Source organism: Micropterus salmoides, unplaced genomic scaffold (genome assembly GCF_014851395.1).
Source record: "Micropterus salmoides isolate LMB-PRFRI ecotype aquatic unplaced genomic scaffold, ASM1485139v1 Ms_hic_scaffold_2003, whole genome shotgun sequence".
Lineage (NCBI taxonomy): Eukaryota > Metazoa > Chordata > Actinopteri > Centrarchiformes > Centrarchidae > Micropterus > Micropterus salmoides.
This window is the reverse complement of record NW_024041156.1, coordinates 1-12239: the sequence shown is the minus strand read 5'-3', so window position 1 is coordinate 12239 and position 12239 is coordinate 1. Positions and strand designations below refer to the sequence as shown.

At 37.2% G+C, this 12239-nt stretch overlaps 1 protein-coding gene across 4 annotated transcripts; it reads left to right on the top strand.

Moving 5' to 3' along the window:
- Window positions 1–2104: 2104 nt before the first annotated feature.
- On the top strand, window positions 2105–12193 carry LOC119915233 (cadherin-2-like). 4 transcript variants are annotated; one of them, XM_038734771.1, is made up of 18 exons: window positions 2105–2247; window positions 3716–3835; window positions 3944–4090; window positions 4394–4538; window positions 4668–4834; window positions 4985–5116; window positions 5233–5415; window positions 5919–6214; window positions 6328–6470; window positions 6566–6787; window positions 6948–7175; window positions 7384–7502; window positions 8001–8108; window positions 8271–8366; window positions 10513–10614; window positions 11252–11362; window positions 11511–11606; window positions 12058–12193. In XM_038734771.1, the coding sequence occupies exons 1-18, from the start codon at window positions 2212–2214 to the stop codon at window positions 12136–12138; spliced, it is 2532 nt and encodes an 843-aa protein (XP_038590699.1). In that variant the 5' UTR covers window positions 2105–2211; the 3' UTR covers window positions 12139–12193. The 4 variants fall into 4 exon arrangements, with proteins under 4 accessions (XP_038590699.1, XP_038590698.1, XP_038590697.1 ...); XM_038734770.1 differs by having other exon boundaries at window positions 8019–8108; window positions 11511–12190; XM_038734769.1 differs by having other exon boundaries at window positions 11511–12190.
- Window positions 12194–12239: the final 46 nt, after the last annotated feature.

Here is a 12239-nt window from a genome sequence, read left to right as displayed (position 1 = left end):
TGATGGTTTTGTCATGACCTGTTCTTATCTTCAACTCCCTGTATGCTGCCAAAGCTACCCTGTGGGATTTGTCAGTTTATCATGTCATGACATTCACATTTTTACATTTTTATTCATTTAGCTGAAGGCATGTGTCTTATCCATTGTACCATCAGCACCCACATACGCGGTAGATCTGGTTTTTTAATTAATGGTGCGGCACAAAGAGTAACATGCAAATCTGAGACTCAGACCCAAACTCGTTTGACCCACATGCATAACCCATAAACAAACTGAAGATATGTAAAGCATGTTTTTTACTTATGTTCAATTTCAGAACAATAAGACAAAAGAAGACATGAAAAGTTCTGGTACTTCCGGCTACAGCAGGAAATGTCAAATTTATGCAAACACCAAATACACACATTATAAAGACTGATGAACACCAAAACACGCAGTGGAGCATAAAAGTAAGTCAAAGTCTTCCCCTCATTAACCATGGAAATAACAAGTTTGAGTTGAATCTCATCAATACAAGGTATGGTCATTATTAGAGATTACAGATTACAGATTGGTGTTATAATGACATTTGTAGTTTGCAATCAGAGCTTTAACCCAAAATAACACCTCTCTTTCTTCATAAAGGAAGTACTGCTCCATACTACAGTCTACAATGCTTAATTTCCCATAAACTGGACAGCAAGACCCTCAGTGATATAGCATGGAGGTTATGAATGTTTCATTCTGGGTTTTGTCCAATTACAGTTATCTTCTTTCTTGAGAAGTGATTTCATCAGGACTGTTGCTGGTTCTGTAGCTGCCTTGCATCACTGTACACACCACCACCCTAACCCTCCCAGACACATCATCCTATGTTTTCTTTGTATTTCTGTGGTAGTCATCCAAGCGTTCAGTATGATTAAAATAACAAATGCATTCCCACACTCTAGCTAAACCAGATTTCAGCAAAGTAGACTTTGTTGAAGAAGCTTCGTTTTACCATTGTCACAAACTTCTAATCTCAGAGTCTGACATTAACTCTATTACTTCGGTGGCGAATTGCTTAAGACACATACAAACCTTTTTTAAACGAAAGAGATAAACTAAACTAACAAAATTTTGTTGATGAACTGGACATAAGAAATACAAGCAAGCAACCATCAACAACACACATTATTTGGACTGATTAACACCAAAAGACACAAGGCAGCATGAAATATTGCATCTCAAAGTTATTACTAAAACACTTTGTGGCTGAAATGAAATGTGTAGTTTGTAACATGACTGTTAATCTAATACATCTTACAAAGAAAGTGTTGTGCCAAACCGTACAATAAAATGAAGCAGTTACAAAGAGGAAATAACCAATTCTGAGGCCTTACAATTCTGCCAGATCTGCCTTAAAGGCAAGTCTGGTCAAGTTTATTTGTTACCAGGAAATCATGTGCATCTCTCAATTGGTTCCATAGAAACACAACAGCAACTAGTCCCAATGCAACACAGGTTCACTACACTATAAGTGAACTGTGACGTAATGATTAAGTAAAAACTTTTTAAAAAGAATATCTCTCTCTCACAAACACACACAAACAAGGCTGAACATAGAACATGCTGTACCCACAGGAGGCTGGTTATGGTCTTTGGAATAGAGGTTTATTGTGACCCACAGTGTTTACATATTATGTAATAATAATCTGATGTAATTAATATAATCATGCAATTGTTTAGTGCAGGTCATTCAGACCAAAGCAAGAGTCAGTGACATAACTGGCTCTAACTCTGTCCTGGTTGTCTTATCTTGGTAGGTGGCATTATGAAAAACTGGGAAAAATAGTGTAAAATATTTCATTGAGCTTTTAAAAGTATTATTTTTAAAGCTTAACATATCAATGTATGTTTTATTCATTTATTTGATATTATACATAATAGCCAGTATGGAGACCAACCCCTACCCCTTCATAGCAGCTGCTTCATAGCAGCTGCTATGAAGTTTTCCTCACTTCCAGGCTGAACATGTAAAGTTGCTGTGAAATAAATTTATTATGACACAGGCCCTCCCACTCACAGGTAAACTGAAACTATGAACAGGCCCTCCCATTCACAGGTATATTGCAGCTATGAACAGGCCCTCCCATTCACAGGTATACTGCAGCTATGACACAGACCCTCCCATTCACAGGTATACAGTGAATACTTTATTGTCAAAGGGACAACACATAATCTGGATATGCTATGGAGACAATACGCCTCAGTCTTTTCGTGATGCTGGTAAGAATTTTACTTAAGTTGCGGCAAAAAATATTTTAGACAATGCTTACTTTATTCTGATCTTGCTTCTGCTTTAGAATCCAACCACTACAAACCATGTTTTAATCCAACTCATTCTAGCAACATGGGGGCTTTACGGCTTTATTATTTTAGGCAAGGAAAGGTATAGAACATTTCATACACCACGGCAATTCAATGTGCTTTACATGGTACAAAAAATAAAGCAAATGTAAAAGATTTACAATTTAAAAAATAATAATTATAAAAAAACAGGTAAAGATAAAAGAACAGCAAATACCCCCACATTTAGATGCACAATTTAATTAAATTAAGAACCATTTAAAAGAATAGAAATTATGGGTATAACAGCTATAAAATTAAGACAATTAGGATGTTACAAATAAACATTTATCTGTCATAATGACAACCAATGCAGCAATGCTGTTATGTCTGTCAAAACGATAGCTTGCTGTCTCATCCCTTTTGGTCATAGATTTATCATTATATACGTCACAAGGTTATAAAACTGACTGAAAGTTTGCAGTCCCTGCAGGCTACATACATAGAGCATTCCAGATAATTACATTGACATTACAATAGGGTAACATATAAAATAAATACACTCAAAGAATATAAGCCTATATAGTTTTTTATATCCAAATATAAGGAAAATAATTCTGTAGTGAATTTTGTAAATTTGCATTTTGAGAATGTAAACAGCAGTAACAAGATAGTGACGATAATATGGTTTTCATCTTCACATACAAAGCCTGACATTTGAGAAACAGTGTCCATCACTTTGACTGCGTTTGAGCACTAAGCATCCGCCTCTGCCTCCTCTCATCTTCTCTGAGCCTTGTGCTCTGTCAGCTTGGAATGTGGTGGGCACACCGAGTGCTCGATCTGGGATGTTGATGGAGCAGGTCTCTGCAAAAATGGGGCATTAGAGTCTCAGACTTCTTGTTGCTTGGCCAGTCTGTGTCCCATTTCGTCATTAACCAGAGGCAGCCTTAAATCCAAGCTGGACCATGATGCACCCGCTGTGTTACCTGGTCTGTTTGATCTGGCTGGCTCAAGGTCTGCTGTTCTTTTATCCAAACCCCGGCTTGCTTTTCTGATGTCTTTTAAAGGTGATAGGTGTTTCATTAATGAAGCCGAAAAAATGAAAATAACAAATGAAAAGCAAGAATGTTGCAGAGTTTAAAGAAGATACAGCATCTGCATGTACAGCTATTCCAATAGTCAAAATCTCCTGATCCAATCGATTTGAAAAATTTTGGCCTATCCTTTAAAATCAAATCCAATCAGACATCGTGTTCTGGAAGAGGTGTTATGCACACAACCTGAGTGACTTGTTTAACATCAGTTAAAAAGAGCTTACTTACTTGTAAAAGTTAATCATAATACACAAAAACTAAATCAAAGTAAAGTAATCTAATCTAAGTAATGCAATGCAATTTTTTTGCAGTGTTTGGGAATCCACAGGTCATCTTCAGATATTTTGCACCGACAAAAGAGAAACTGGATTATTGATTCCTTCAGAGTTGATGAGGCCTATGAAGGACCTTTCCCATATTCACTGGGCAAAGTGAGTATCTACAGAGAGTCACAATGCATGGATATGAATTGCACTTATGACAAAATGCAGGAAGAGCATTACAGAATTCGCTGCTGCTGTGTTTTTCTGACTTTACAGATTGAAGTTGAGAAGAAGCTCGTCCTTTTCGAGATACATGGTCAAGGTGTTGACAAAGAGCCCACAGGCATATTAAAAATCAACAATAGCACAGGGGAGATTTTTGTGCATGGCCCCGTGGACTATGAGAAATTCAAAGTTTTGAAGGTTAGAAAGAATTTACTAAAACAATATTATTACAACAATCTCCGGTGATCTCTGGTGATGGAATAGTGGATAAGACACATGCCTTTGGTGTGAGAGACCTGGGTATGAATCCACTGTGAGACACTAATGTGTACCTGAGCAAGACACTTAACCCCTGCTTGCTCCAGAGGAGTGCGACCTCTGACGTATATAGCAATTGTAAGTCGCTTTGGAGAAAAGCGTCAGCTAAATGGATAAATGTAAATGAGTGAATGTGCTTGGGGTGTGGTGTAAGGTTTCCTAATTCTTGCCTTTTCATTCCAGCTAAGGTTTCATGCATTAGATAGAGATAAACATGTAATAGACACGAAGCTTGGCATTGAGATACAAATTATCGACTCAAATGACAACCCTCCAAAGTTTGACCTTGAAAGGTACACAGTCAACCTTAAAGAGTCAACACCACAAGGTAAACTGCTCACTTTTAACAATTTCCTTACGTAATCCTTATTACTACTATCATTTACATTAAACAAAATTGTATTAATAAAAAGAAATTAAAATAAATAAAATAACTCCTTTCGTCTGATACTGACAGGCACTGAAATTATTACCATTATGGCAAGCGACTTTGACACTGGAAAAAATGGAGTGTTTGATTTCAAAATAGTCTCAGTAACTCCTAAACCACATGAGCTGGAGTTCTTCTTAAACCAGAGAAGTAGTACTGGAAGTATTTCATTTAAAGGGTGTTTGGACCATGAGGTGAGAGGACTCATTGTTTCATGGAAAATATAAAATCTGTTGATCTTGGAACATTCATCTTCTTACATTCGAATAAGGCCAAATGATATAAGTTTGGTTTTATCTTTTTTTTTATTATTCATTTTAAAAATTTATTAATAATTGTTTCAGAAAGCAGATACATACACCATTGTAGTGGAGGCTAAAGACAGGGGAGAAAAAAAACAGCTCTCCAGCTCCTGCACCATCATAATCAACATAGAAGATGGAAATAATCACCGTCCTAAGATCACAGGGCAAACAGTGAGAAATTACTTCTTTCAGTTACCTCGAGTAAAAGGCAATGACAGCTGTTATAGACAGCCCATATTACTATAGTCTCTTTTCACAATAAAAGTTTAGTTTATTTTTTACCCCAGGGTCCTGGGAGAGTGAAAGAAGGAGAGGAAAATGTTCTTGTTTCACGTCTGCAAGTTACAGACGAAGATATCAAAGGTACAGGGGCCAGCAGAGCAAAATATCAAATCCAAGGAGACACAAACAACAACTTCATTATCACTACTGATCCTGAGACGAATGAGGGACTACTGTATGTGAAAAAGGTATTTGTCTTTTTGACAGATTTTTGACACTACAGTCCAACAACTGTTTGGAGACCTGAACACATTTTTTTAAAATAGTATGCACACCACAACCTCAGGTATCTGGACTTGGATTCCCGAATATGCTGTTGTACCCACAGATGCCCTTTGCTGATGCCTGTCCTTCAGATATCATGCAGCATTGTTAATATCTACATGCACATCCACAACAACTATGTACCTACTAAGTACCTTTCTTTAAAATGTTACTACAGCCATTTCAACCATGGCTTTTCCTTCAGACATCAAAACATCAGCCTCACTATGGAGTGGAACTGTGCAAGCAGTTCTTATGAATGCTAAGTGAGGCTTAAATTGATATTCTTGAATGTGGTGATTCATACTGTCTAGGGATTTTAACCACTGACAACCTGTGGATGATGAACCTTATGGCTGTGACATATGATGTGAAATATTTCAATATTTGTCTTCAAACCAACATTAAATATTTAATTATTTTATAGCCTCTAGACTATGAAGACAGCCCTCAGAAGAACCTGAATATCAGTGTAGAGAATGAGATCGCCTACCACTCATGCAAAGTGGTGAATCGTCATACCACTGGTCTTTGGCAAGTAGTCACTTACAGTGGTGGTCGATCTACCTACCAAGTGACAGTGGCTGTGGAGGATGTCAATGATCCTCCAATATTTGACAATCCTAACCAACAAGTAACGGTGGTTGAGAATGTTGAGGCTGGACAGTACCTGGCAGTATTTACAGCTAGAGACCCTGACTTTGCTGCCGCAAACACATTTTTGTAAGTCATGAAGACACTAGCTACATGTCCCTTTTACAAGACAACAATATTGTACATGTATGAAAGTCAAAAGAGAACTTAAAAATGTCAAACACAACTCATGTGTGTTTCAGATTTCAGAAAGGAGAGGATCCGGAAAATTGGGTTACAGTGGACAGTGTGACTGGAAAGATAACCACAACAAAGATCATAGACCGAGAGTCACTCCATGTGAAAGACAATATCTATAAGGTCACAGTATATGCTGTTGACAATGGTATGACCTGGAGTTGTTTTAACTTTCTGTTTATGTTATCAAACATGTTTTCTTTACCACATTTCTAAAAATATACATGTGCTTTTGGTCACTAGGTAAACCCCCAATGACAAGTACCGCAACTCTCAGCATTCATGTTAGAGATGAAAATGACAATAAACCATCCCTGGTTGTAAGCACATTTGACATGTGCCAGTCTGATGGACCCTCTCTGGCCAACATCACAGCCTTTGACTTAGATGAAGAGCCCTACGGTGGACCTTTTCGCTTCATGCTTCTCGGAGAGCGGGGAAAGTGGAGGATTGACCCTGAGGAAGGTATGCTATAGTTCTGACAACTCCTTTGTGATTTAAATGTGGCTAAGGTCGTATAAATTGTGCAAATAATGTCTCTGCTATCAAATTAACCTCTAAGTCAAGTTCATATGCTATCCCACAGTGAATCTTTATAATATGTCAATTCATTTTGCATGTACAGGGTTTTCAGTCAACCTGGTAAAGGAGAACACAGTTCATTCTGGACACTTTGAGCTGTTGCTCAAAGTGTCTGACCTTCAGGGCGTGAACACTGTCCACAACCTGTCCATTACTGTGTGCAACTGCTTAGACACAGCGAGGCCAAACTGCCACTTCCGCAAAGCTACTGGCACTGCATTAGGAGAAGGAACACTTGGGATTATCTTTTTCAGCATACTACTGCTTGCAGGTATACGTTAATCAGAGAACACTTTATTTTTTAGTTTTAAAGTTAGAAATGTTTTAGATAAAAATATACATTAGATAATAACATAATTATCTTTAAAAACAGACTGACATTTTGGTCATGAGCCCTTCCTCTAGTAAAAGATTAAATAGCCTCGTTTAAAACATAACACTGTATGATTTGATCTGTGTGTGTGGTTTTTGTATCCCAGGTATGCTTCTTTTGGCTTTTCTGGTGTCATGTAAGACACAGAGCATAGCAATCCCAGGAGAAGACTCGGGACAACATCTGATGAGCTGTAACATTGAGAATCCAGGAACTGACTGCAAAGTAAACATTTTGATTACAAAAGTACCTCTACTTGGTTATTACTATAGACTAATACAAAGACACACACAGACAAAAACACATTTGTTTATTATTAATATTACTACTGAATCTGAGTAATGCCACCAGGTTTAAAGAGTTAGATGTCAAGAATTTTTCTGAGCCATGACATTTTGCAGTGCATCAAATTCTACCATATTTCAAATGGTGGCATATAGTATTAACCACTGAAATGCTAGATTTTCCAGTCCAAGAGTGCATCATCAACCATGAGAAAGACACATCAGCACAGACAAAGACAAACACACATTTGTGGGATTATTAAATTCATTCATTAAAGCATTGCACTGTATAGTTGTTCGCTCTGCATCATAGTATTTGTCATTGTACTGGATTTCTCCAGAATGGCATACCCCAACTTTAAGTTGTTCATCCTACAACAGCAGTATTGTACACACTTAAAAAATGGAACTATAGTTTTGACTTGTTGACTTGTTGCAGACTTTACATTTTCAACAGGTGGCTTTTGGGCCATTAAACCAAGTATACAGTAAGAATGGGGAACAAATCCAAACAATATCTCAATCTTCAGCAGTAACGGTGAAGAAAGTAAGTTATGTAAAATATACATTAATAACAAGCTTATGAGGTCATAAATTATTATTATTTAAACTGAGCTCACACTTTATTTGATCAACATGACAGATAGGCACTAATAAAATGTTTTTCACTTACTTATGTGTGGTAATGACTTGACTTGCTTTTTTGTAGTCATTTACCAACACAACAAACGCTGCAGGGCTTCAAGCCCATTCAGAGCGTGTCATATCCAAAACTGGACAACAGCAAGGGAACCATTTGCATCAGGTATAGAAATTATTATTATGATTGTCACAAATTGCTCCATACACTTGATTATATAAGGATGAGTCTTGTGATATTCTTGATGGTTTCACTCTCAACAAATCCAAAGAAAAGACCAAAACCAGCAATGTATAAGTACTGTCTGTGTATAAAAGCCTTGTTTGTTTGTGCCATAGAACTCCATAGTTAATATTAAAAATATAACATTGCCTGGGTGATGTTTTCCTTCATCACAATGAACATGGGCACTATGGTTTACTGTGAGTGTATCCCACGTACACTATCCTGCTGTGATGACTGAAAAGACTCTAATATATACTATGTGCTCTTGTTGAAGTGATGTTTGCTAAAAACTACAGTACCGAGTTGTCTTAGGAAATAACTTACCCTTTAAAAAAGAAAGTACATATTAGTGAAAGGGTTTTAACATTGTTTTTATTTTCGTTTTCACTAACAACAAATGAGCTTGGCATTTAAAGTCACAGATCCAGTTGGCTGGAAAAGTGAAAAGGAATTGCCAGCCTTATCCTTTCATATTTTTCTCATGTTGTATAGTGACTAATGGACACAAATTATTTTAAAAGTGAGGTATTGTCATTGCTGGATGTGTTTTTTTCCCCAGTTGATAACTGACCCAGTAAGTGAAGCATCACAAGCCTGCTCAGACAGCACCCAATTCCAAAGAAAAAACTAAAACAAACAAAAGTTTACATGTGGGAACTCTCTGCGTTGGGTACTGAAATTATTTTAATTTTTATTATTATTATTAGGGCCCAAACAGTGGCCGCTGGAGGACCCTATTGTGTTTGTTATTAAAATTATTCTTATTATTATACTTCTTCTTCCCTATCGGACGCATTGTTGGGGTGCCTAGCATGCATGAAAAGTTGTATAAATTGGCACACACGTCTAAACTGGTGAAAATAGCGATCTGATATGGGTCTGATACGGGCGCACAAAAAAGGCCCCCTAACAATTTTCAAAACCAAAGCCCCCTCCTTTCTCTTTGGCCTACATTCGCCAAACTTGGTAGGTATATGTATTGTGTTCAGACTTAAAAATAAGCCTCTTGGAGCCATACCCTAAACCCTTCAGGAAGTCAGCCATATTGAACTGAATGTGCGTCGATTTTCCATTTACACCCTCTGTATTTTAATGAACTTGTCTTAGGGATATGATCAGATCAACTTCAAATGCGGGCTGTGCCATCCCAAGACCCTTGTGATGTTAAATTGTGAAACTTTTTTAATTGATCAAACGGCGTGTCCATGGCATGGCGTGGCGTGGGGTTCAATTTTGATGATTCGCCATGAAAAAGGAAAAAGTGTGTAAATCGGCTGAACATGGTCAGATCTGCCCCAAACTTCACATGTTTGATAAGAGTCCCGCCCTGAAGACATCTACATGCCAATATCCAGTCATAGTGAAAACGCCACCTATTGGCAACAGGAAGTGACATGTTTTATTTGTTGCGGAACTCCTAGCAGGATGATCCGATTTGACTCAAAACTGTCTAAAATTAGTCTTAAGACCTACATGATGTGAGGTTTCATGCTTGTGACTTAATGTAAAACGGCGTTGCCATGCCAACGCATTATTCGCCATGAAACAGGAAGCTGTATTTTGAGAGGCTTAGGAAGCTTGAAATCTCACAATACTTTGTACACACATTAGAATGGTTGTGTTGTGTAGTCTGATAACTTTCAAGGTCATGTGTCTCAAAAAATGGCTCTATAGCGCCCCCTACAAGATTTCAAATTTGTAGGCACGTGTAGAATGCCAGGATTTTAAAAAAATGTCTCTTGGAGCCATATGATAAACCCAACAGGAAGTCGGCCATATTGAATTGAATGTCTGATTTTACCTTGTTTATAGGCTCCGCATTTTAACAAACTCCTCCAACAGCTTTAACCCGATCAACTTCAAATGCAGGCAGTGCGACCTTAAGGGCCGCACGCAACGGATACACGGGTGCGGCACACCCCGACGAGCGGGAGGTGTTCGGGCCCGCTCATCGCTGCTTGCAGCTTTAATTATTATTATTATATTATATTATTATTATTATTATTATTATACACTAATTAATGTTTTTCAGTAACTTATGTGTGTTCATGAATTGACATGAACTTCTTCGTTCTTTTTTTTGCAGTCATTCACTAACACAACTGCAACAACTGCTGCAGTGCCGCAAGCCCATTCAGAACATGCCATATCTAAAACTGAACAACAGCAAAGGAACTATTTGTATCGGGTACAGAAATAATTATAGTTATTGTAGTTATTTTGTCAAAAATTGTACCATTCTCATGAAGTCCTGTGATATTTTAGATGCTTTCACAGTCAACAAATCCAAAGAAAAGTCCAAAACCAGCAATGAATTGATCCCAATAACAAATACTGTCTGTTTTGCCAAGGCCTAATATGACTTTTGTCTGTGCCATAGCACTCCTCATTAATATAAAAAATTCAACATTGCACTGTGTGACATGTTCCTTCCTTACAATGATCATGGGCACTGTAGTTTACTTTGAGTGGATCCCACATACTGTATATCATCCTGCTTCTAAAGATTTACAGCAACATCCAAAATGAGTCTTCAATGTATGCTATTTACTCTTGTTTGAGTGGTGTTTACTAAAAACTACAGTTCCCATTACATTTCAGTAATAACAAATGAGCTTGGAATTTAAAGTCACAGATTAAGTATGCTGGGAAAGTGGAAAAAACAGACTAACACGTCTCTTTGTTTTGGTCTTGTCATGAGATTTGTTGACAACCAAAAAACTATAGAACAAGCTGTCCGCCTTATCCTTTCATATTTTGTCATGTTGTATAGTGACTAATAGACACTTTTAAAATGATTTAAAAAGTAAGTTTTTGTCCCCCAGTTGATAACTGACCCAGTAAGTGAAGCATCACAAGCCTGCTCAGACAGCACCCCGTTCCGAAGAAAAAGTTTCAAGGAACAAGAGTTCACACGTGGGAACTCTCTGCGCTGGGTACTAAAATTATATCATTATTATATTATTGAATCTGAGCTCACACTTTTCTTAATCTCTAATGCACCATTACAAATGGGCACTAAGTAAATATTTTTCAGTTACTTATGTGTGGTCATGACTTGACTTCTGTTGTTGTTTTTTTCAGTCATTTGCTAGCACAATAACTTCTGCAGTTCCACAAGTCCATTCAGAACACACCATATTCAAAAGTGAACAACATCAAAGGAAAAACCTGCATCAGGTACATAATTATTATTATTATAATTGTTGTTGTTATTTTGTCAAAATAGCACCCAACTCCAGATTAAAGGATGAGTCTTGTGATATTCTAGTGGCTTTCACTGTCAACACAAAGAAAAGTCCAAAACCAGCAATGAATTGATCCTAATAACAAGTTCTGTCTGTGTAGCCAAAGCCTCACAGGATATATAATGTTTGTCTGTGCCATCAAACTCCATTATTAACATTTCACAAAATTTTCTGTAGTAACAAATGAGCTTGGGATATGAAATCACAAAGACAGACTAACACACTGTTGGTTTTGGTCTTGTCATAAGTTGAAGAGTTTGAAGAGTTTAAATAGTTAGATGTCAAGAAGTTTTCTGAGTCATTACATTTTGCAGTGCATCAAATTCTACCATATTTCAAATGTTGCCATTTAGCATTAATCACTGAAATGCTTGATTTTCCAGTCCAAGGGTGCATCATCAGCCATGAGAAAGACACATCAGCACAGACACTCTATGCGTGGGGTAGTGCAATCTAGACTATAAGCACTTTTCCTGTGAAATTTTACATTATTTAATTTTTTTGATATTCATTCACTATGAAATTTATCACAGCAGGCAATGATGAAACAACTGAATTCATGCAA

Excerpts from the sequence above, each read along its gene's own strand:
- LOC119915233 (XM_038734769.1), top strand. The coding sequence starts at position 2,212 with ATGGAGACAATACGCCTCAGTCTTTTCGTGATGCTG. Across the intron at positions 5,117-5,232 it reads CTAAGATCACAGGGCAAACA|GGTCCTGGGAGAGTGAAAGA; the intron begins GTGAGAAATTAC and ends TTTTTACCCCAG. Across the intron at positions 8,109-8,270 it reads CAGCAGTAACGGTGAAGAAA|TCATTTACCAACACAACAAA; the intron begins GTAAGTTATGTA and ends GCTTTTTTGTAG.